Below are 26171 nucleotides of genomic sequence, written 5' to 3'. Positions count from 1 at the left end.
AGTCTGTGCCTAAAATATAAACTGAAATGCATTAAATCTAAAGGCCTTGGCCCAGCTTCATAAGTTGTGATTCTTTTAAGTCACTAATGAACTAAACACAGAAAAAACAAACCCAAATTCAATAATTAGTTGGGCCCCCTTGTGTCTAGATGAGATAAGTAATTATTTCCTACTTTAAAAACTTTAAGAAATAAATAAGGAAAGAGACAAAAGTAAGAAAGATGAATTTTACTCTATTCAGCAGAATGTGACAATAGGAAAATATATATGTACCAAGCAGTACATAAGTGTCATGAGAAAAATGCAATATTAGACATACAATAGACATTGCACAGTTAATATTTCCCTTTATCCAGCAACTATGGCAGGGATCAAAGCACAAATCACTCAAGACAAGTCATTCACTGGGAATACACTGTGCTTTCTCCAACTAAGACACATTGGTAGCTGCAATGATATATGTATTACAAAATGATTAGAATGTCTTTAAAGTGTAAAAGCAATAAAAAGTTATTCTTTACTATAGGCTCCTATCATTGGGATCACTGAGTAATGCTGTTGGATTCCATATGACATGGCAGATACTGTATGAATCCAATGAGGCTTACTATTTACTGAAGTTCAGAAATTACGGTACTTTAAAAGGTAACACTTACATACACACCAATAATTAGTTGAACATTCCAGTCTACAGAAGAATTTCTACTTTGATTATAACCCATCTTCTATATCTGTTTGATCTGCACAAACTGTTTGAAAATGATTATGGGTGCTTGATAGAGGTAGCCGTTGGCAGATATATTTGTAATCTAGATAGTTGATCTATGACCAACTTCACACTGAAGAGCTGAATGGATGGCAGTAATTTGTGCACAGTGTAATCCATCTCATCAATACCAGTAAATAGCTAATTGTAGGTACATAGTCACGTTAAAGTATATACATCACTTTGTGGATGGGATAAAATAGTCTAAAGACTAAAGCCTAGGGCTCTTCAATAATGCCTTTTTTTTTTTTTTTTTTTACAATGCAGGTTCTTCATTTCCAGCCTATGTTCTTTATTTCAGTTGTTCATAGAAGTCACGTTATACCGGTTTCAATATATGATGAATCCCAGTCAATCTATAAAGGAGGTTACTTGCGTTTTTGCCATTTAAACAGAAAAATAGCACCACACACTGGTAACATCTTGCTGTTAATGGTAATGTGAAGACCAGAACAATTGTAAGTAAGTTTAACCAATCCAACCTAAAGGCCCTCATACACAAAGTACTAATGATCAGAGATGTAGTTGCGCATGTCCGTATTTGGGCTGCCGATTGCATCGTTCTCCCTGAGACAAGCCGCTGGTTGATGTGTTTAGTTGGCGTTTTTCATAGAGAACACAGAACTGTAGGACAAGATGGCTGTTGGCTAAAGCATCAGACAGCCATCTACTGTGTATGACCAGCCTAAGGCTGGTTCTAAACATTGTACAATCATAAGGTCTACCCTTTCCTTCCTCTTTAATGAACCAAATGGCTTTTGCTTATGGTTAAGTGTGAAATCTGTGCAAAACAATCTATGCAAAATATTTTTGCTTGGTCACATGTACCAGAGATACCACCACCTTAGACATTTGACATAACATACATATCTGATATATTTGGTTTCCTCCCCTTACCCTTTTATCAAGGTGAAAATGTACCTTTAAAGGTTTTACAATAAATACCTGTAACAAAATCCAAGAGAAAAATTTAAAGTGTGTTAAATTTGGAATTTCATGCTGTACATCCAGAACTTTTGTACATACACTGCATTCATTACTCAAAAAAAAATCCACACCAGTATTGATCTTCACATCAATGTGGACATAGATGTTGTTCTACCACTACCCTGTTCTTTTACAAAAGAAAGTTTTCCTTAAAGCGTACCTCTATTAAATCACACAAATCTCTTTGGTGTATTCACTTCACTGTGTGAATTCAGGTTTCCAATGTCAAATTATAAAAAGGCGTATTCTATGCATTTTGATGGCCATTTCATTATGGTGCAAAGGCTTTAAAGAGTAAATGCACGTCCCAAATAAAAACATTTCAGAATAAGCTGTTGTGTGTGTATATATGAGGGATATCGCTAGTTCTGCCCATTACAACTTGGAAGCTGCATTTTAGCAGTTTACTTCGGCAACAGATGTATCTGCAGCCGCAGCTTCTTGGGGTTTATTGCTTTTGTTATCCCCCTGATTCTTAGATCTCTAGGTGTCATTTGCATTCCTTTCTGTAGATGGTTTGAATAGTTTTTTTTGACAGTGAATGATCAGTCCAGGAAAGCAAAAAGACTGATAAGTGGCTAAAACATTCATTAATTATGGTGACTAGATTCTATTGTACTTGATTGATAGGGGAAATATAAGATACTATTAAAATTACTGCAGTTATTAAAACAACAAAATCTAAATCTATGCGTATCAAGTGAAAGCTACATTGGTTTGCCTAGTATACTTGCATAGAAGGATGAAAATGGCTGTTGGAATAAACAAGAATGACTGTTTAACAATCACACATTTAAATGCCCAGTATTTAAATTGTCTCGCATTAACACTAAAAATCTCCAGGTTATCTTGTGCCGATTTCCTATTAATGTAGCAGGCAGCTGTATTTTGGCCCTCCAGTATAATATTAGTGTAATACAAAACTTCTCAATTTGTAACCAACAAAATACAACTGAGCTGTCACTTCGGGCATCTTTTTAAGTCCTATACAAATACCTTGCCATCATTGTCAGGTAATGACACTACTAGGAATTGTGTAACGAAAAGTACAATCCCAATTTATTGCCTGTACCATTAGATTCTATCTACATTTAGGCTTCTCATTTGCATCATGGATCCTCATACGCCTTAATAGCCAAGTCTGATATACAAAATTGAATGAGAACAAGATATGCTCTGAGCCATACAGATCTCACTCTCAGATTTACAGATGTGTGAATACCATTCTAACCTATTGGGTCCGAGTGATGTCCAAATATATATATATATATATATATATATATATATATATATATATATAACATTTGGATGGCATTCAGATGTGTCACACGGGTGTGTGAATGCAGCCTAAATGTAATAAAGATCTATCAGAAAATCCATGTTCTGCCCATTTTAAACAAATTGTTGGTTCTAAAACATGTTAAAAGGCCTGTAAGTTCATATCTCTACCATTTTCCACAAAGTACTAGGGGTGCAATAATTATTTTGAAATTTTTTATTTATTAAAGATGAAGCACAAGTTGGGTCTACAACTTAGTGACATCAATTACATGGTTAGAGAACCTTTTTGTCATTATCATTAAATAACAGGATGAAATGTGTCTCATCAGTTTTCTGGCAAGTGCCCGAAATGAACACAGTCCTCGGTTGTTCCCAGATACTTGCCAACCTATAGTCTACTAAATGAAATTAAGGGAGTCTATCGCCCCTAAAGCACACATAGGAAAGCAAGTGATCCTCGGCGCACTCGTAATCTGGCCAAGGGCTCAGTGCACCATTCCACCCCCACAATAAACATTCTGCAGATCTTACCTTGATTGACAGAGCTCACTGTCTGAATTGGATCCCCATCCACACAGCATACAAGAGCAGAGTACGCTTACACAGCATCCGTGCGAGAGCACCCTCATCCCACTCTGTATTCGCTTGCTACTGTGTGATTCTTTGTGCATCAAACAGGGATGGAAGCGCTCCCGTACTGACACTATTTGCGTACACTCAGCTCCTGTAGTATCAGTGCAGGCCTGGAGATTAAATTTAAACAGCGCTCAGTGAGCTCTGTCAATCAAGAAAAGAGGAGGTGTGTAGCCTGTTAATAGAGGGAGTAGAACAGTGGCCAAGCTATGGGACCCCTCACTTACATATGAAAAACATTTTTTGTCCATCTAAAGAATAAATCTCATACCTGCAGTATACATTTTACTACAATTATGCAATGTTCTCTGTAGGACTTTATATTTCAATCGCGTTTTTGGAACGACACAGGCTTTATCCAATTTCAAAAATTTGAATGTCAGTTAAAAGTTGGGTACGTTTAGATTGTTCTTGTGTCCCCTATGATACAAATAAAATATATAGTACTGTATATTATGGCCATTTACCGTATTTTGCGGATTATAAGAGACACCCCAAATTTTGAGGAGAAAAATAGGAATATTTTTTTAATAATATGGTGGTGCTTCTCATAATCCATGCATCTTATTGCTTACTGGGGGTGGTGACTGCGGTGAAGCGGGGTCCCTGCTGGAGGAGGCAAAAGTGGAGCGTTACTGCAGGCCGCGGTGAACTCCGAGAAAACGGCTGCCGGGGGCGGCACATGCACAGATGAAGATCTTGGCGCTGAGATCTCCATCTGCGCCGCCCCCGGCAGCCACTTTCTCGTAGTCCACCGCATAGGAAACCATGTCCGTGCGGGGGCTCTGGGCTTTCACAAAATGTTGGTAGAGCCCCCCACAGCACCGAACACCCGCAGTGGCACGCCGCATATCTGAACACCCCCTCCTCCAGCAGCGACCCTGGGACCCTGTTCCACTGTGGCCGGTAAGGTATGTCCTCATTATAAGACTTTTTTTGGGGAAAAGTGTGTCTTATAATCCAAAAAATACGGAATTTTAGTTATACTGAATCCCAGACAACCATGTCTTTTCTTGCCTATCACATTCCCATTGCAGTCACATGTGGCAACTTTCCAGAAGAGGAGAGAAGAGACCAGCAGGGGACATATGAAGCAGTATGGAGGAAAAGCAGGGAAACTGGTTGAAGAGTATAGAGATTTTTTTTTATTATTTCTAAATTATGCTGGGTCCAGTTTGGAAGAAAAAAAAAATTTCTTAATGGGTGTATCAAAATAATCGTATGAAAGTGGCTAAATCCACAGGAGTTTGCTTCACTATCCTGTCAGACATTTATTGCCTATCCTGGCTTTACATAAGGCTGCATTCACACATCCGTGTGACAAGTCCTAGTACTAGCTTTTTTTTCTGCTACAGCACACAAACCCATAGTGTTTGGCTGCCGTCACACTAGCAGTATTTGGTCAGTATTTTACATCAGTATTTGTAAGCCAAAACCAGGAGTGGAACAAATAGAGGAAAAGTTTAACAGAAACATCTGCACCACTTCTGCATTTATCACCCACTCCTGGTTTTGGCTTACAAATACTGATGCAAAATACTGAACAAATACTGCTAGTGTGACGGCAGCCTTTCACTGATCTATAGACACATCAGTTCTAAATACAAATCAGTGTCTCTAGTTTAAGAGACTCCGAGCATGTCCTATTCACATCTGTTTTTTTGGATTAGACTTGGCCATTAAAGTGTTTGGAGATCTGTATACAACACTGAAAACAGACTAAGACAGTTCTATTTGCGTTTGATCTGTATAAAACACTGAAAACAGACTAAGACAGTTCTATTTGCGTTTGATCGGTTTTTAATTGATAAAAAAATGTTTAGACAGTCTACCTGTACCTGATTCAGTGAAAAAAAAAAAAGCACAAATTGGTCCATTTTTCTCAGATCGTAACATTTGCACACATGTGACTGCAACCAGCCCCTTTAAAGAGGACAAGCATACTTCTGATATGTCTGACATTTCCCATATCCCCCTCATATCCTTTACTGGAAGTCTGTGTTAGGGCTGACGCAGATGTTTGTGATAACCGGTCCAATGTCAGATCACAATGCACGGGCTGGCCGCACATCTCCTGACCAAGGCGGGATAGCTTCATATATTTCTATGAAGTGGTCACGCTTGGATCAGGAGATGTGCGGCCAGCCCGTGCATTGCAATCCGACATTTTTTTTTTTTTATGCGCTAGCCTCACACATGGAATGTCCAATCAATTCCAACAGTTTCAGATTGTGAGGACACATCCTATGGACTGGGGAGAATGGTAACGCCCAATGGTAAATGTATCCATATCTCTCTAGGCAATAACAGAAGACAGACAACACAAAGATCCAACAAAAGATTCTCCAGAATGGTTATTTTACAATAGATGATAGATGCAAGTATTACTATAGACATACCAGGGGAGCGGACAGGTCCTTTTTTCTTTTTTAAACACATTTCTAGGATATTTTCATCATGGAATTAGCTTATTTCAGAGTACACACAATAATTTTGATGCATTATGGACAAGTAGTTTAGTATGACAGAATTCACAGAATAGATTAAAAAAAAAATAAAAAAAAGACTGTCACAAAACACATGAGACTCAATCCTCATAAAATATACACACTATCCCTTATCAACATAAAAATTATATAACCCATAGCAAAAAATATATAGAATCATCACACTTAAAGGATCTTTGTGTCACATGCCCGACACCGGAGGACCCTCACAGTGCACAGTAGAGTGACTGCAGACTTTCACCTTATGGCCGGACAATCATTAATAAAATTTTCAACTTGGCCAATTAAAAGAAAACATGGCCTGTACCACAGAGTTGTCAATTTAAGCAATGGGAAAGATTATAAGAATAGGTTTCCATAGGATATACACAGTGGAGTTGTAGTACTGTACCAGCATTGTTATTTCATGAAATCTCATTCCTATGCTAAAACAAAAAACTTGCTGCATAAAGTGACCTGTGCTGCAACAACAATATCACCCCGAAGGTTACACTTTTAGCACATCTTGTTACTGCAGGTTTTCCAGTATACCCCTAAAATCCTCCATGATGGAAATTCAATGCTGAATGTGGCAAATTGATGCTGGTTGCTCCAAATCAGTTGTGTGTAAAATGCATAATGTTAAAGTAGTAGAGAGGAGTGAATCGATGTACAGGAGCCTGGTGGTAATCCATGACTGGGCAAACCACCTTTTATCTGCCGGCATCCCCAGAGCCTCTTCTGATTAACTAGAGCATAGTGCCGTAGCTGTGACATTACACTGGGCTTACAAACCAGAAAACGTGCAGTGGAGTCCAGGAGGTACAAGGCAATTCACAGGGTTCTCTCAGTGCACTCCAAACTAATTTACTCATCTCGTGTTAAAACTTTAATTCAGGAAAGACATTAAGTTAATGACGTATCCATCAAATACCCTAGATCTCAATTAAAATTAAAAATTTATGGTAGAAACTAAATAAGTCTCATCAAAATTTTTAGTCTGTAATCAGTCTTAGGCCGGCGTCACACTAGGCGTAAGACAATACGGTCCGTTTTTTACGGCCGTAATACGCAGAAAAGTCCCCAAAATAGTGATCCGTATGTCATCCGTAGGCAGGGTGTGGCAGCGTATTTTGCGCATGGCATCCTCCGTATGTAATCTGTACTGCGATATTTTCTCGCAGGCTTGCAAAACCGACATCTAATGGATTTATGGGCTAAAATGTCCGTTAAAACATATATACAGTATGTGTATATGTATATATATATATATATATACACACACAGTATGTGTATATATGTGAAAAGGCGGTAATTCAATTGCCGGCTTTTCATTTCTCCTTCCCAAACCTGACATGATATGAGACATGGTTTACATACAGTAAGCCATCTCATATCCCTTTTTTTTTTTTTTTTGCATATTCCACACTACTAATGTTAGTAGTGTGTATGTGCAAAATGTGGGCACTCTAGCTTGTAAAATAAAGGGTTAAATGGTGGAAAAAATTGGCATGGGCTCCCGCTCAATTTTCTCCACCAGAGTGGTAAAGCCAGTGACTGAGGGCAGATATTAATAGCCTAGAGAGGGTCCATGGTTATTGGCCCCCCCCTGGCTACAAACATCTGCCCCCAGCCACCCCAGAAAAGGCACATCTGGAAGATGCGCCTATTCTGGCACTTGGCCACTCTCTTCCCATTCCCGTGTAGCGGTGGGATATGGGGTAATGAAGGGTTAATGTCACCTTGCTATTGTAAGGTGACATTAAGCCAGATTAATAATGGAGGCGCGTCAATTATGACACCTATCCATTATTAATCCAATAGTACGAAATGGTTAATAAAACACACATTTTTTACAAGTATTTTAATGAAATAAAGACACAGGTTGTTGTAATATTTTATTATACTGGTAATCCACCTGATGACCCTCGTTCTGTAACAAAGGAAAAATAAAAACTCAACAATATCTCATACCTTCCGACGCTCAGGTCAAGTCCCACGAAGTAAATCCATCTGAAGGGGTTAAATCATTTTATAGCCAGGAGCTGTGCTAAAGCAGTGCTCGTGGCTGTAAAACCCCCGGGAATGAATGGATTGCAGGGGAATGACCTGTAGTTACCTTGAGTTGCGGTGAGGCGCCCTCTGCTGGATGTCCTCATGAACTGGAGCCTGGTAAAAGTTCCCACGCTCGAGTTCATATGAGGACATCCAGCAGAGGGCGCCTCACCGCAACTCAAGGTAACTACAGGTCATTCCCCTGCAATCCATTCATTCCTGGGGGTTTTACAGGCACGAGCACTGCTTTAGCACAGCTCCTGGCTGTAAAATGATTTAACCCCTTCAGATAGATTTACTTCGTGGGACTTGACCTGAGCGTCGGACGGTATGAGATATTGTTGTTTTTTTATTTTTCCTTTGTTACAGAACGAGGGTCATCAGGTGGATTACCAGTATAATAAAATATTAAAACAACCTGTGTCTTTATTTCATTAAAATACTTGTAAAAAATGTGTGTGTGTATTATCAACCATTTCGTACTATTGGATTAATAATGGATACGTGTCATAATTGACGCCTCTCCATTATTAATCTGTCTTAATGTCACCTTACAATAGCAAGGTGACATTAACCCTTCATTACCCCATATTCCACCGCTACACGGGAATGGGAAGAGAGAGGCCAAGTGCCAGAATAGGCGCATCTTCCAGATGTGCCTTTTCAGGGGTGGCTGGGGGCAGATGTTTGTAGCCAGGGGGGGCCAATAACCATGGACCCTCTCTAGGCTATTAATATCTGCCCTCAGTCACTGGCTTTACCACTCTGGCGGAGAAAATTGCGCGGGAGCCCACGCCAAATTTTTCCGCGATTTAACCCTTTATTTTACAAGCTACAGTGCCCAAATTTTGCACATACACACTACTAACATTAGTAGTGTGGAATATGCAAAAAAAAAAAAAAAAAAAGGGGGATATGAGATGGTTTACTGTATGTAAACCATGTCTCATATCATGTCGGGTTTGGGAAGGAGAAATGAAAAGCCGGCAATTGAATTACCGGCTTTTTTTATAGAACACTGCTGCGTATTTCTCGCAAGTCACACTGCTGGTCCGTGTGTAATCCGTATTTTTCTCGCCCCCATAGACTTTCATTGGCGATTTTTTTTGCACAATACGGTGACAAACGCAGCATGCTGCAATTTTGTACGGCCGTAGAAGACCGTATAATACGGATCAGTAAAATACGGCAGATAGAAGCTGGGACATAGGGAATCATTGGGCCGTGTGTTATGCGTATTTTACGGGTGTATTTTCTGCGCTCATACGTCCGTAAAACTCGCCAGTGTGACGCCGGCCTTATTATGTATGCAGGGGTGTGTAAGTATTAAAATACATACAGATTGCCATCTTCTCCGTTGTCCAGTGCCGCTCCAGTCCTCTTTTAAACCACGTGACAGTCCTTCAGTTTTGCCAGCTCATGCAGCGTCTACTGTCCGGAGCAGTAGCTGTTTTCCTATAAATGACTGAGTTGCCTTCTTAGTCATAATGAGAAATTTCTATCTGTCTAAACATAAACCCCTTTGTGAGCCGGCTAGTCAGATTTCAGGTCACGTAGGCCAGAAGAGAACTGAAGTGCTGCTGGAAACGGGGAAGATGACAATCGGTAAGTATTTTAATACACTTACACACCATTACATACTCAACTAGGATGGATTATCGAATACAAATTGAGGAGAGGATTAACAAAAAATAAAAATACATAAAATACAAAATTAATAACAAAGCTCCATCCTGCTAAGTTGATTGGTCAACCAGCATTTGAGAGATTCAAAGCAGCTTGATGTAGAATATTGTTTATCATTAGTGAGCTCTGTCTCAAAGAAGTCAGGCCATCCTAAACACCAAAAGAGGAGAAACGTGTTTTTTATACATTTGTCTTTTTTATTACAATTCTATAAGTTTATTCTCTACTCCGTCTGGAGAATCAAATTCCATTATCTAAATTATGCAAGTTATTCGTTTGAAGGGTGCGTGTGCAAGTAAAAAGGCTGTGTGAAAATCCTATAAGTGTGGCGATCCTATATATATATATTTTTTTCCCAACCCTGTATCGCTGCCATATACAGAAGGTGTTCGCTCATCCCTGGGATTCACAGAAAACATTACATTCCCCTTCAAAGGATTCATGGTTATGCCCCTTATGTCCTAATTAATAGTTTTACATCGGTTCTCAAACAGTTGATTTATGACACTTGTGTCTGCAAGAGTTGAAGTGTCTCCCAGTTCTCGATCATTTTTGGCAATTTTCCTTAACACCCGTCTCATTATTTTACCTGTAAAAAAAAAGTAAACAATGCAAAGATACATTATCACTATTTAGCAACAAAGTGCAGAACCTGACAATGGGTTTACAGGCTTTAGCAAATAAAACTCTTTTGTGGGACAGTTTTCTAACATATGCTGTGTATCCCTTTCTAAAAGGTTTTCAAGACAGGTGCTTGACCTTATTAAATGAGAATCTTTACTTTGACCTCCAGTTATATTGGATGGGAGTTCTTCATTGGTTCTATCGATGTTATTTGATAGGAAACTTCATTGGGACACCTCCAGTTAATTACCACCATGTCATAGAAACTTTATATGATTGTAATACCTTTTTAAAAGTTTCTATAGAGTTAATCTAAAGTGAAGACATATTCTATCAATAGGCCTTCAATGTAGCCATCACTGTATTACATGTGCATTAGCAGATTTCTAGAATTAAAATATAACTTTTAGTAAATATAAAAATATAACATCCTGGTCAGAGACACTAAATCAGAACATGTGTTTATATACAAACCCCCCCCCCCCCCCAAAACAGCCCATGTTTTTCAGCACCCCCAAAAATCATAGGACCCCCCATTGGTGTTATTCCTCTATGCTGACAAAACAGGGGATACACTTTGTTGAAGAGGATACCTCATAATAATGTCATCTTATTAATGAGTGTACGTAAAGGAACAATCTCACCAGGGTTCATTCTGGGTTGTTCACTTGGAATCCCTCATGTAAATCTGGAAAGGGGAGGTGGTGTATGCAATCCCAACCCAAAATTCCCTTTTATCAGAGGGATAATTGCAGTCTCCCAACGCGTTTCCTCACTATTGATTCACCAGCGGATAGTTAAAGTGCCTCTTCACTTAGCCGATTATATAGGGGGGCCTCCCTGTAAATCAGATTTACTAGATTTGCCATTACTGTACTAGATGTAAAACCCTCCTCCTTACTGTGCCAGCTTTAGTTTTTGCGTTTTCATTTTTTCTGTCAACAACGCCATATCAGGGCATATTTTTTGCAGGACGAGTTGTATTTTTGACTGAAACCCTTCACTTTAGGGCTCATTTCCACATGCGAGGCACAAGTCCGTATCTCGCATGTGGAAACCAAGCTGTGGAGCCGGCACTCCAGAGCGGAGCGTGCGGCCGCATAGGAACACATGGAGCTGCACAGCTCCGCTCCAAAGTGCCGGCGCCAGAGCTTGGTTTCCACATGCGAGATACGGACGTGTGCCTCGCATGTGGAAATGAGCCCTTACCCTATAATGTACTCAAACAAGGGAAACAAATTTCAGTGTGAGCGAAATGGTAAATAAAAAAAATAATTCTGCCACTGATTTTGCTTTTATGGTATTTATTATGCAGCAAAAATTTCTTGGTAACTTGATTCTCTAGGACCTAGGTCAATATGATTACGGAGATGCTAAATTTAATTTTTATTTATTTAGTTTTTTTTAAACTTTATTACTTTTCTACTAATTCAGAACCTTGGAGCACATGATTCTTTATTTTTACAATTTTCTAAGACACATAACCATGTTCCTAGGATGAGCTATTTTTTGTTGATACACCTACCTTTTTGGTTGTATTTTAGGTCTTTTTTGGGAAAGGCAATGTGACATGATATATTTAAAACAACAAAAAAAACTGATTCTGGCAGTTTCATTATTTATTTAGTGACCTTTACTATATGAATTAAATAATTTTCAGACATAGGCCTTTTAGGCTACGTTTCCACGATGAGCTTTCGGTGCGTGTTTGATGATGTAGCATTTCTGCACCTATTTAAATTGGGTTATGTGCAGTTTATCGTTGCTTTCTTTTTTAACATACCGTATATACTCGAGTATAAGCCGAGATTTTCGGCCCACTTTTTTGGGCTGAAAGTCCCCCTCTCTGCTTATATTCGAGTCATACTCAGGGGTCGGCAGGGGAGGGGGAGCGGGGGCTGTCTAATTATACTCACCTGCTCCTAGCGCGGTCCCTGCAGGTCCCTGCTTCCCGGCGCTGCAGTTTCTTCCTGTAGCGAGCGGTCACATGGTACCGCTCATTACAGTAATGAATATACGGCTCTACCTCCCATAGGGGTGGTGCCGCATATTCATTACTGTAATGAGCGGTAACGGTGACCGCTCACTACACGGAGAAAATGCGGCGCCGGGGAACAGACGTGAAGGGACCTCGCCGGGAGCAGGCGAGTATGAAGGGGGCAGTGCGCGATATTCACCTGGTCCTCGTTCCACCGTCGGCGCCGCTGTGTCTTCCGCAGTGACGCTCAGGTCAGAGGGCGCGGTGACACGATTAGTGCGCGCCGCCCTCTTCCTGAACGTGGGTGCAGAGGATGGGAAGACACAGCGGCGGTCAGCGGTGGAACGGGGAGCAGGTGACTATAGCAAGTGTCGGGGGCCGGAGAGGTATGTAATTTTTTTATTTTTTTAATCGCAGCAACAGCATATGGGGGCAACTATCTGTATGGAGCATCTTATGTGGCCATGTGCAGCATGATATGGGGGCAAATATCTGTATGGGGCATCTTATGTGGCCATGTGCAGCATGACATAGGGGCAAATATCTGTATGGAGCATCTTATGTGGCCATGTGCAGCATGATATGGGGACAAATATCTGTATGGAGCATCTTATGGGGCCATAATCCACATTTGCGGAGCATTATACGGGGCAAATGTCTGTATGGAGCATCTTATGGGGTCATAATCAGCATTTGTGCAGCATTACATGGGGCATATATTAATATGGAGCATCTTATGGAGCCCATCATAAACTGATTCAATATGGATATTCAAAAACACTTAAACTACTGATGTCTCAATTAATTTTACTTTTATTGGTATCTATTTTTATTTTTGAATTTACCAGTAGCTGCTGCATTTTCCACCCTAGGCTTATACTCGTGTCATTAAGTTTTCACAGTTTTTTTGTGGCAAAATTAGGGGGGGGGGGGGGGGTCGGCTTATACTCGAGTATATACGGTACGTTTTTAATCACGTTTTTGTCTCTGCGTTTTTTGGCTGTGTTTGGTATGTCATGCTGTAAATAAAGCGGTTTTGATACTTCCCGTTTTTTTGCTTTGACAAAACTTTATTGATATACTTACTGTAGGTGTGGATTACATGCGTTTTTGATGGGTTTCCATGGCAGAAACACAATAAAAACCCATGTGCGTTTTTTTCCTGCAGATTTTTCGCATCTAATGAAAACCTATGGGGAGACTCCACACAGAAAAATCAGCTTACCCACAAGACAAATTGATGTGTTGTGGATTTAAAAAGTGCAGCGCAGGAGAGTTAATGCAATATTAAAAAGAAGCACAGTGTGTATGAGATTTCTATAAATCCCATCCACTTTGCTGGTACTGTAAAAAGCTGTGCAATAACATGCAGTGTCAAAAACACACCAAAAGCTCATTGTGGCACTGTGGCCTTACAGACATGGTAATACCCCGTATGGTTCTGCGCTGGGTTGATCTTGTGCGGAGTGCGCTGCAGCTAAGCTACCGTAGTTTACCATTTAGATGCTGCGGTCAATCTCAGACTGCATCACTTTAAATATTTTCACAGCCAGCTTCTATCAAACCCCCATGAAGAGATTGTGGATCATTAATGGGATACTATGATAGCTGAAAGCCTGCTACAGACTCCTGGTTGCTGCCAACTTGGTTCTCCTCCTAGTCTTAGCTATGAACTGGGACTATGAGACTGCAATTTACCCTATATACTGCCTTACTGTGGTATTATAGTGTATAGTATCACACAATCACAGCTTAAAGTTCCCTAGGGGGGCTAAGACATACTGTATAAAGTATATTATAACAACAAATTACAATATATTTTTTAAATCTAAAATATTGAAACATATCAATGACAACAAAATGAACACAAAAAAACAAAAATCATATTTGGTGTTACGCCTGTAAGTGTCTAATTTATCAAAATATAAAATTAAAGTACCACTCCAGCATTTTTTTTAATTTTACCACTGGAGTGGTCCACTAATGCAAGTTCCCTACCCCTAGCATTATACCCACCAGCAGCCGTCGTCGTCTTTTGTCTATGCTGCTCCAATCGGTCTTCTGCAGATTATGATCTGCAGGATAGCTCTAGTTGTTTACTAGCTCGATTTGGATGTCACAACTCAATGCAAGTCTATGAGAGCTAGAATGAGGTTTTCAGACTCGCATAGAGAGGTTGTGACTGTTACTGTGCAACTTCGGACTGACCGAAAGTCCGGTCACAAGATGGCTGTGCAGGACCTGAGCAGTGCCAGTAACAGCTGAAAATGGTGGCTAGTGAATATTATACTAGGGTGAGGAAACCTACATTAGTGGCGCTGCAAACATTTTTACCATATTATGATCACTCTAAAAATAAAACCTTAAAAACTATTGAGGAATTGCATATTTTTCACCATTTAACCACACAAGGAATTATTCAAGTTATTCAGTACAATATACAGGAACATTTTGTCATTAAAAACTACAACTAATCTTCAAAAAACAAACCCCTTATACAAGTGTGTCAATAGAAACAAAAAAGTAATAGATTTTGGAAGAAGAGAAAGGATAAACAAAAGCGCAAAAAAGAAACATTGTTTGGGAGTGAAGGAGTACTAAGATGGCATCAAAAGAGGCCTTCAGTAAGTTCCCCGCTGCCATGGTAACTCTCACCTGGATTGCGACTCTTAAATACCACTGTCAGCAACTTGACAGCAGCATCCAAGTGTTAAACAGCAGCGATCAGACCTAGCCCCAATAGCTGCTGTTCAGAGGCAAGTATCAACTATACAGCATGGCCGTCACACACTAAGTACTGGTATGAAGCAGGCAAAGTTTCTGAGCCAACGCTAGAAACATGCACCCAACATTCACCGAAAATGTCTACCGGATGTTGCTAAGGGGTTAATGCTCTTAATATAATGGAATAATGTGAAACTAAACTGCATCAGTGAACAAAACCATATAATGAATGTTTGCCCAGATAAGCATTTTTTGCTGACCAATTTCCTAATATAGGTTTATAGCAGTGCAAGCGCAGATTTACTGATACACTGCACCAACTCTTCTGTACCGTCATCAATGCGAAGGATAACTAAACTTAATAAACTTTATAACCACAGTTCAGTATCTTCAATAGTGGGGGTCTGGATACTGAGATGTCCATCACCAAAATGGTATGGGTTGGCACCCTGCTCTGCTTGTGCTCCAAAGATTACCTCTGCACTTCCTTCTACCTCTTCGCAATCAACCTATTAATATGGGCATACAGGTTATAGAATGCTTAAAATAGTCATACATGTATGCCTCATATCTGCGGTCTTGTTGTGTAGAAATCATATTTCCTTTATTCCCAGGCTCTGGGCATGCGGCGCCTGGAAGAAACCTGCCTCCGATCTTCATTAGCATACCAGCAAACTCCAATCAGAGTCACAGTGCCCCCTGCCAGGTGCGGAACAACCACTAGACATCACAGGGCACCGTGACACTGATGGGAGGGGGCTGGCAAACTAATGAAGACCAGATGCACCTTTCAGAAACCAAACGCCTCGTAGCCTGGAAATAAAGGAATTAAAGATTATTGATGAGGCATACAGGGGTGACTATTTTAAGCATTCCATAACCTGTACGCCCATAATAAGTTAGATACATCGGGGGGGTTGACAGAGTCCCTTGAGAAAAAAAAAAAAGTAAAGGGGGAAAAAAAAAAAAAAAAAAATCAGTGGAGGTCTCAAGAGTAGCATCCCAATTCCCAATCAAATTTACTGATTTGTGGTTATAACAACATTAAGGAGGTTTTTTAAAAGCGTCATTACTCTGTCAAATATAACATGATGGCTGAGAGGGAATATATATTTTTTCTTCTTACTTGGATTTTAAATTTTCCCAGTTTTTCAGTACATTATATAAAGTAAACTGCGTCATTCAAAACTACAACTAGTCTGGTAACAGAACAAGCCCTCATACAGTTATGTTGATGCAAACATAAAATTAGTTATCAGTCTTTGAAGGGGAGGACAAAAAAACCCTCAAAAGCACAAAGAGGAAAAATGGTTGGGTTAGAAAAGGTAAAGACACAGTAACTATGATATGTTAGAAACCTAATGCAGTATTGGTTACCTGAGCGTGTTTTAGGCAGTCCAGGGGCATTCTGGATATAATCTGGAGTTGCAATTGGTCCAATCTTTTCTCTTACTATAAAAGAACAATAAGTAAATCACTTCTTGGTGGAATAAATTATTAACTAAATGTTATCATTGAGCTTACAGACCACAAATCAATATTTGATTGTGTAAATGGTATAAACACTGATACAATAAGCTACCAAATATGCCCATAATATAAAAATAGCCATTACCTAGTTTTTTGAGTTGATCACTTAGCGAGCTAGTAAACTCATGTCCATCGCGCAGTGTGACAAAGCAATACAGACATTCACCCTTCACTGGGTGTGGATGGCTTACGGCAGCAGCCTCAGCTACAGAAGAGTGTTCGACTAGTGCGGACTCCACCTCTGCTGTGCTAAGCAAGTGACCTGAGGGTAGAGTGAAAGCAGAGCATCCAAACAGATTCAGTGACTAGTACAGAGAGCCATGATGACAGAAGCTAGCGAATTTATAAGGATTTCATTTAGGCCGGTTTTACACATCAGGCATTCATGGTCAAAGTACCGACCACACTGTGATGCCACACTGTTGAGGATCTTCTCAAACGGGCATGGCACTCCATACTCTGACTGTAGAGCAGATGAAATGACTCACCAGATACATTAAGCATGTCATCAATCCTGCCAGTAATCCAGTAATAACCATCTTTGTCTCTTCTACAGCCTAAAAAAAGGAGAAGTTATTTTAATGAGCAATCATTTTTGCCAAGCCAATGTTTTCAGGTTTTCAAACAAGCAGATGGACAATATCCTTGTTATATAAAGGAAACATTTGATGAACATCCTCAATTCCTTTATAAAATAGAAGTAGTATGATTTGTGGCGACAGTAAATATTACAAACATGGATCTTTATTCTGGACTCAAACCAAGTTTCAAAATGTTAAAGCTAGAAAAACAGGTTTCCTGTCATTTCCTGGTCCTTATGTTTCTCTAGACATTTATGTAGGAACTGTACTTTCAACAATAGTACAGTAGACAAGAAACTTTGTAACATATCTTATCAGAGATTTCTGCTTCTTCCCCTCCACCCTGCCTTTTGACGTCACCATCCACTGTGGGAAAACAAATAGCTCAATCATCTTGCTCAAGACCAGGCTAACTGCCAATGTAGTGAGGGATCAGGTTACACCTCAAATTATACTGTATAGGGAGAGTACGGGGAGTAAGTTTTAGAAGCACAGGCAAACACAGAAAGATTGTGCCAGGCATTCTGTCAAGTCTTTAACCTCACCCAGATCTGGATTCACATTTACACTGGTCAGTGCTGATGTACCATCTCCTCCATACTTCTGTTTGTTTGCTACTAAGGCATGTAGAGCAAGAATCCCACTGTGTGGGGATAAGGGAGACATAACTACTCTCCTCTCACCAGCTCAGACTTAAATGCAAATTAAGAGAGATTACATACAGGGGAAAACTAATTTAATTGCAGTATACAAGTTATTTAAGGGCAAAAAATAGCATGATTCCTCACACACACAAGACAGTTTATTCTGAAAAGCTACTTGAAAGTATAGCTATCAGATAAAGAGGAGCTTTCACAGTATAATTTAATTTGAGTATTATTATTATTTATATAGCACCATTAATTCCATGGTGATGTACATGAGTAAAGGGGTTACATAAGTATCACCTCCAAATGGCACTGCTCAACTGATTATGGAACAGTTTACCTTTTTCTTCTTTGCCCCCGAGTTCTACAGTTATGTCTAATGGTAATAAAGATGCTAATTTTTCCTTCAACCAACTGGACATATACCACAGAACTTATTTGTGAGCTCTGCCACATTTGTATTGCCCAGCATCAGAGGAGAATAAGCAAACACTCTCAGAGAAGTTCTGTGTTATACGCACAGTTGGTTGAAGAAAAAATGTGCATCTTTATTACCAGGATCATAACACTGGAACGGAGGAACAGAGGAAAAAAAAGAAAACCAGTTCCAGAATCAGTGCCAATTGGAGGAGGCACACTCCAAGTACAAGAAAAAAAATCCAGTGAAAGATCCTCTTTCCAAAGATACTCCAGTTATTCTTTGCATAAAATTTTAAACAATGTTCCAAATAAACAATTTGTACCAACTTAGTTACCCATAATGTATAGAACAGATTACCTGTGTGTCCTTCACATATAGGGCAGAGTTTTAGGAAACAAAGTGACTGCAAACAGACATCTTCTAGATAACGACGAGTATACAGAAAGTAAACTCAAAAATTGTGTGGGTAAGAAGATAACATACCATCTCCTGTCACATAATATCCAGGAAACTTCTTAAAATAGGTTGTCTCAAACCGTTCATGGTTTCCATAGACTGTGCGCATGAGCGCAGGCCAGGGTTGTTTAAATACCTTATGAATAAAAGAGTCATCATATGGAAGGTGAAAAATCATTCATTAATCATGTTCTATAGAAACAAAAGTGGATTTACTGTGAATTTCCTTTGTATAAAGTAATTTTGTAGATTATACCATTCTCTAGTTTTAGGCTAAAGTAGTTTCAACAGAAGAAAACATTTTAACTTCCACATAATCCCCTTTAAATGTGATTTTACGTGTAGTATTGTCAGTACACTACGTAAGGGGGTTGTCCAGCCTTGGGGTACATTGTGATTGCAGCCTTGTGAATCCTCACAGCGTGTGTCGCTGCCGGGAAGCGTGCAGTGATGTGACCGCAATTATGCAATTTGCATATTTCCAGCCACATTCTGACTAGTTGTGTCCCTCCTCTGCACGTCTAGATGGCATGTGACTGCATGTATACAAATCCAACACTTATGGCCCCACGTCCACCGTCAGAGAATCCTCACAGTGCGCACAGTGAGGATTCACAAGTCTGCAGTTATTTAGAGTGACTTAAAACTTGTACCCTAAGGCCGAAAAATTCTTCAAATGTGAACGTGCAAAACATTTTTTCAGTTTTGTCCCTTTTGGAATGGCTTGGCTATATTAATTTGCAAGTCAGAAAGTATGCAATCAACCATAGCCATACTGGTGTAACTAGCTGCAAGAAAAGTGAAGCTAAAGAGCGCCATACGTACAAATTTAATGTTGGCATGATAGTGTTAACTTTTGGGTGGTCCAGAATTTTGGACACTCCAATACTTGTGCTTTTGCTAGAACAAAATAATGTACTGCTTGTAATAATTTAATATTTTGCTATGTGTTATCCAGTAGAATGAGAAGCTATCAGAATACAGCTAATTGTGCAGAGTACACAGAAATCATTGCTTCCCATAACAAAACCTAGAATCGCCCCCCACTTCAGGACTAAAATATAATGCTCTAGTTAGTAATCTTTTTAATCACTTTAGGGGTATGTGCACACATTAAGTGATTGCAGCAGACATTTCGGTATCAAAAAACATGCTCAGCAGGAAATATGTTGCATAAAAACATGTGTTTTCGGGTGCGCTTTTCCCAGTTATTAGAATGGGTGAAAACGTCTGAAAGAATTGCCATGCAGATTTGAAATGGCTTTAAATCTGTAAGAAAAAATAAGCAAGATGTGCGTGAGATTTCAGAAAGCTCATTCACTTTACTGGTACTAGGAAATGCTTCAGTTTTTGTGACATAACCGAGCTGAAAAAAATGAGAAACACACATTAAATTCTTAACATGTGCACATACCCTAGAATTACATCTATATAGGTGTTGGAACTTTGTTTTTCAGAAACCGTTCTAAATCTAGCTTTTCATACGGAATTACAATTTTATATTCTGAATCCACCACTAGGGGGAGCACATAGTACATGGATTTATATACAGCATAGCAAACCTTTTCACACCTGTACAAGTCTCTATGCAGTGAGCTCCCCCTAGTGGTGGTTGCAGGAAAATGGTTTCACCAAGTTGGCAAGCAAAAAAGTTGTGTGCCAAGCCAATAAAGGTGGTCTAATAGGAAAGTACGTCACTGTGGTGTGTATTTCTAAAGTATTTGTCTACAGATGGCTAGCTGAAAGAAAACTTGGGGAATTGTAAAATAGGCTTTAGACATTAGATTTGTGAAAATCGTACCAGATAACCTTCAGCTTCTCCTTCAAGTTCCTCCCCAGACTCATTTAAGATGGCAGGAACTACTCCAAAAAATGGAAAAGTCTTAATAAAGATGGGAGAAAATGACAATTAATTTAAAGAGTATACAACTAGATAACTCCTTATTTACTAAAGCTCCAGTCTCTCAATTAGTACATGGTAGCTACAGTTTTCAAGGATATATGCAAGATTGTAGTGTTTCCTTTTATTAGTGATAAATTATTTTCCACAAAATAATCACAAAAATAGGATTCTACATGAAAATATTCAAAAGAATGCTAAAAAAAAAACAAAAAGAAAAAAATCTATATTTTGCTGTCACTTACTGCTGAGCCAGGCTTGGTGGCAGTTGCCCCTGGAAGTGGAGTTAAGACATGACCCCCCTGCAAATAAATAAGCACTTTACCCTCTATTGCCACGGTTCAAAACGGACTATTAAGACTCCTTTGTAAGACACTCAAGTTCTATTTCTCACCGTTTCAGTCTGCCAAAAAGTATCGACAATTGGACATCTCTTCTCTCCTACCACATTGTAATACCAAAGCCAAGCTTCAGGATTAATTGGTTCTCCAACTGTTCCCAAAATCTTCAGGGATTTCCTACTGTACCTGTCAGGAAAGATGTATACATGTTAAATGCCCACATTTATCCATATGAATTAATAACACCGATCACACTACTGACAATGTTTGATGATCAAAGCTCACCATTTCCCCTTTCCTTCACAGATTACAAGGCATGCTTAGGAGTCAAGGAACATGTCTCGTCTACTGTTTCCTTTGTCCATTTCATGTGTTATAGCAAGAGAAAAACTCCAGCAAGAAATAGATCCATACTATGATGGATAAAAAACACACCATAGGGACTCCATTAAAGGGAATCTTTCAGTAGGGACAACCTTGCGTAATACCTATGGGCATGTAGGTCACCGGAAGCTGAATAAAATGATATCTGCGATTCAATGTCTTATTCCAGAGACATCCACATTTTTCTTATATGTAAAGGACCTCTTCCAGGCTCTGGGAGGATGGTGCCTGGAAGATAACTCTGCCTCCAGAGATTATTTTACATGAAGGGGGAGTTTACTTGTCTCACACTGGTAACTAACAGAACAGGAGAACTGAACTTTCTCTTCTTGCAAACACATTTTTTTGCTTCTCTCTGATCTTTGCTGTATTGCAACATTACTACAGTCCTGTCCACCTGTGAGCTGGAAGCTGAGAGGAACCTGCAGATGTGTCAGGTAAAATCACACACAGCAGTGAGATCAGGAGAGCAGACGGCAGCCATTACACATCACACTGGTAACTCCCCCTTTGTATAAAATAAACTCTGGAGGCAGAGTTATCTTCCAGGCAGCGTCCTCCCCAGAGCTGAAGCCCTGCTAAGTGTAGCTCAGGCAATCAGAGTATTGCAGCTTCTAGTATGGAGACTATTGAAGCTTCTAAAAAGTAAAAAAGAAAAAAAAAAAAAAATTATATTATATATATATATATATATATATATATATATATATATATATATATATATATATATATATATATATTTTTTTTTAAATGAAATTATAAAGGTTCAAATCACCTTTAACCCCATAAACTTTTATTTTTTATTTTTTTTAAACCTACATATTTGGTATTGCGGCGTTCAGAAAATGCCCAATTAAAATACAATAATCTGATCAGTAAATGCTATAATAAAAAAAAATCAAAAACACCATAATTACATTCCACAACACTGCATCAAAATACAATAACAGGCGATCAAAAGATCATAAATACCACAAAATTGTATCAATAAAAATGTCAGCTCAGCGCGCAAAGAAATAAGCTGATATTACAAAAAAATAAAATGGAGAAGCTACAGGTATTTTTTGCAAACTTTGAAATCTATACATGTTTGGTGTCTGTGTACTTATAACGACCCAGAAAATCACAATGGCAGGTCAATTTTAGCATTTAGTGAACATGGTAAAAACAAAAAATTGTGGAATTGCACTTTTTTTGCAATTTCACTGCACGTTGAATATTTTTTCCCCGTTTTCCAGTACAAGATGAGGTAAAACCAATGGTATCGATCAAAAGTACAACTCGTCCCGCAAAAAAAAAAGCCCTCACACGGCCATATTAGCACAAAAAAAAAAAAAAAAAAGTTAAGGCTCTGGGAAGAAAGGGAGCAAAAAAAAAAAAGGAAACGCAAAATGGAAAACCCGAAGGTTAGGAAAGGGTTAACTATAATAGAGTTTGTTTAACTTCCATGAGGTTGGACATAATTTTGATTGAAAAAAATAGAGATTGTGGTGTTTTTTCTGGTTAAACAGACACAACTTGTTGAAACCAACGAAGGTTTTAACCCCTTCACCCCCAAGGGTGGTTTGCACGTTAATGACCGGGCCAATTTTTACAATTCTGACCACTGTCCCTTTATGAGGCTATAACTCTGGAACGCTTTGACGGATCTTGGCGATTCTGACATTGTTTTCTCGTGACATATTGTACTTCATGTTAGTGGTAAAATTTATTCGATATAACTTGCGTTTATTTGTGAAAAAAATGGAAATTTGGCGAAAATTTTGAAAATTTTGCAATTTTCCAACTTTGAATTTTTATGCCCTTAAATCACAGACATATGTCACGCAAAATACTTAATAAGTAACATTTCCCACATGTCTACTTGACATCAGTACAATTTTGGAACCAAAATTTTTTTTTGTGACGGAGTTATAAGGGTTAAAAGTTGACCAGCAATTTCTCATTTTTACAACACCATTTTTTTTTAGGGACCACATCTCATTTGAAGTCATTTTGAGGGGTCTATATGATAGAAAATACTCAAGTGTGACACCATTCTAAAAACTGCACCCCTCAAGGTGCTCAAAACCACATTCAAGAAGTTTATTAACCCTTCAGGTGTTTCACAGGAATTTTTGGAATGTTTAAATAAAAATGAGCATTTAACTTTTTTTCACACACAATTTATTTCAGCTCCAATTTGTTTTATTTTACCAAGGGTAACAGGAGAAAATGGACCCCCAAAGTTGTTGTACAATTTGTCCTGAGTACGCTGATACCCCATATGTGAGGGTAAACCACTGTTTGGGCGTATGGCAGAGCTCGGAAGAAAAGGAGCGCCATTTGACTTTTCAATGCAAAATTGACTGGAATTGAGATGGGACGCCATGTTGCGTTTGGAGAGCCCCTGATGTGCCTAAACACTGAAACCCCCTACAAGTGACACCATTTTGGAAAGTAGACCCCCTAAGGAACTTATCTTGATGTGTGGTGAGCACTTTGACCCACCAAGTGCTTCACAGAAGTTTATAATGCAGAGCCGTAAAAATAAAAAATCATATTTTTTCACAAAAATGATCTTTTTGCCCCCAATTTTTTATTTTCCCAAGGGTAAGAGAAGAAATTGGACCGCAAAAAATGTTGTGCAATTTGTCCTGAGTACGCTGATACCCCATATGTGGGTGTAAACCATTGTTTGGGCGCATGGCAGAGCTTGGAAGGGAAGGAGCGCCATTTGACTTTTCAATGCAAAATTGACTGGAATTGAGATGGGACGCCATGTTGCGTTTGGAGAGCCCCTGATGTGCCTAAACATTGAAACTCCCTACAAGTGACACCATTTTGGAAAGTAGACCCCCTAAGGAACTTATCTAGATGTGTGGTGAGCACTTTGACCCACCAAGTGCTTCACAGAAGTTTATAATGCAGAGCCGTAAAAATAAAAAATCATATTTTTTCACAAAAATGATTTTTGCCCCCAATTTTTTATTTTCCCAAGGGTAAGAGAAGAAATTGGACCCCAAAAAATGTTGTGCAATTTGTCCTGAGTACGCTGATACCCCATATGTGGGTGTAAACCATTGTTTGGGCGCATGGCAGAGCTTGGAAGGGAAGGAGCGCCATTTGACTTTTCAATGCAAAATTGACTGGAATTGAGATGGGACGCCATGTTGCGTTTGGAGAGCCCCTGATGTGCCTAAACATTGAAACTCCCTACAAGTGACACCATTTTGGAAAGTAGACCCCCTAAGGAACTTATCTAGATGTGTTTTGAGAGCTTTGAACCCCCAAGTGTTTCACTACTGATTATAACGCAGAGCCGTGAAAATAATTTTTATTTTTTTTCTCAAAAATGATTTTTTAGCACCCAGCTTTGTATTTTTACAAGGGTAACAGAATAAATTGGACCCCAAAATTTGTTTTCCAATTTGTCCTGAGTACGCTGATACCCCATATGTGGGGGGGAACCACTGTTTGGGCGCATGACAGAGCTCGGAAGGGAAGGAGCGCCATTTGGAATGCAGACTTAAATGGATTGGTCAGCAGCCGTCACGTTGCATTTGCAGAGCCCCTGATGTACCCAAACAGTACAAACCCCCCACAAGTGACCCCATATTGGAAACTAGGCCTCCCAAGGAACTTATCTAGATGTGTTTTGAGAACTTTGAACCCCCAAGTGTTTCACTAAAGTTTATAGCGCAAAGCCGTGAAAATAAAAATTCTTTTTTTTTTTTCACAAAAATGATTTTTTAGCCCCCAGTTTTGTATTTTCACAAGGGTAACAGGATAAATTAGACCCCAAAAGTTGTTGTCCAATTTGTCCTGAGTACGCTGATACCCCATATGTGGGGGGGAACCACTGTTTGGGTGCATGACAGAGCTCGGAAGGGAAGGAGCGCCATTTGGAATGCAGCCTTAAATGGATTGGTCTGCAGGCGTCACGTTGCATTTGCAGAGCCCCTGATGTACCCAAACAGTACAAACCCCCCACAAGTGACCCCATATTGGAAACTAGACCTCCCAAGGAACTTATCTAGATGTGTTGTGAGAACTTTGAACCCCCAAGTGTTTCACTACAGTTTATAACGCAGAGCCGTGAAAATAAAACATCTTTTTTTTCCCACAAAAATGATTTTTAGCCCCCCAAATTTTTATTTTCCTAAGGATAACAAGAGAACTTGGACCCCAGAAGTTGTTGTTCAATTTGTCCCGAGTACGCTGATAACACATATGTTGGGGTAAACCCCTTTTTGGGCGCACGGGAGAGCTCGGAAGGGAAGGAGCACTGTTTTACTTTTTCAACGCAGAATTGGCTGGAATTGAGATTGGACGCCATGTCGCGCTTGGAGAGCCCTTGATGTGCCTGGACAGTGGAAACTCCCCAATTCTACCTGAAACCCTAACCCAAACACACCCCTAACCCTAATCCCAACGGTAACCCTAACCACACCCCTAGCCCTGACACACCCATAATTCTAATCCCAACCCTAATCCAAACGTAAATGTAATCCAAACCCTAACCCTAACTTTAGCCCCAACCCTAACTTTAGCCCCAACCCTAACTTTACCTCCAACCCTAGCCCTAACCCTAACCCTACCCCTAACCCTAAACGTGACTGAAATACGTGGCACTGAAATACGTGGCACTGAAATACGTGGCACTGAAATACGTGGCACTGAAATACGTGATACGTGGCACTGAAATACGT

The 26171-nt window shown here is 39.4% G+C and overlaps 1 protein-coding gene across 1 annotated transcript in view; it reads right to left on the bottom strand.

Moving 5' to 3' along the window:
* Positions 1-5846: 5846 nt before the first annotated feature.
* The window catches only part of ACSS2 (acyl-CoA synthetase short chain family member 2), a 141604-nt gene continuing 121279 nt past the window's right edge, over positions 5847-26171 (bottom strand). Inside the window, exons 12-20 of the mRNA XM_077251866.1 lie at positions 21150-21282; positions 21001-21057; positions 20657-20737; positions 18883-18991; positions 17239-17307; positions 16836-17012; positions 16598-16672; positions 9506-10483; positions 5847-7164 (exon numbers count right to left, since the gene is read on the bottom strand). Of these exons, the coding sequence (XP_077107981.1) occupies positions 10356-10483; positions 16598-16672; positions 16836-17012; positions 17239-17307; positions 18883-18991; positions 20657-20737; positions 21001-21057; positions 21150-21282 (829 nt within the window). The 3' untranslated portion in view covers positions 5847-7164; positions 9506-10355. The remainder of the gene's footprint in view (positions 7165-9505; positions 10484-16597; positions 16673-16835; positions 17013-17238; positions 17308-18882; positions 18992-20656; positions 20738-21000; positions 21058-21149; positions 21283-26171) is intronic.

This window comes from Ranitomeya variabilis, chromosome 4, assembly GCF_051348905.1.
Source record: "Ranitomeya variabilis isolate aRanVar5 chromosome 4, aRanVar5.hap1, whole genome shotgun sequence".
In the NCBI taxonomy this organism is placed as follows: domain Eukaryota; kingdom Metazoa; phylum Chordata; class Amphibia; order Anura; family Dendrobatidae; genus Ranitomeya; species Ranitomeya variabilis.
Note: the sequence above shows the minus strand (reverse complement) of the source record. Positions and strands in the feature narration are given on the sequence as shown.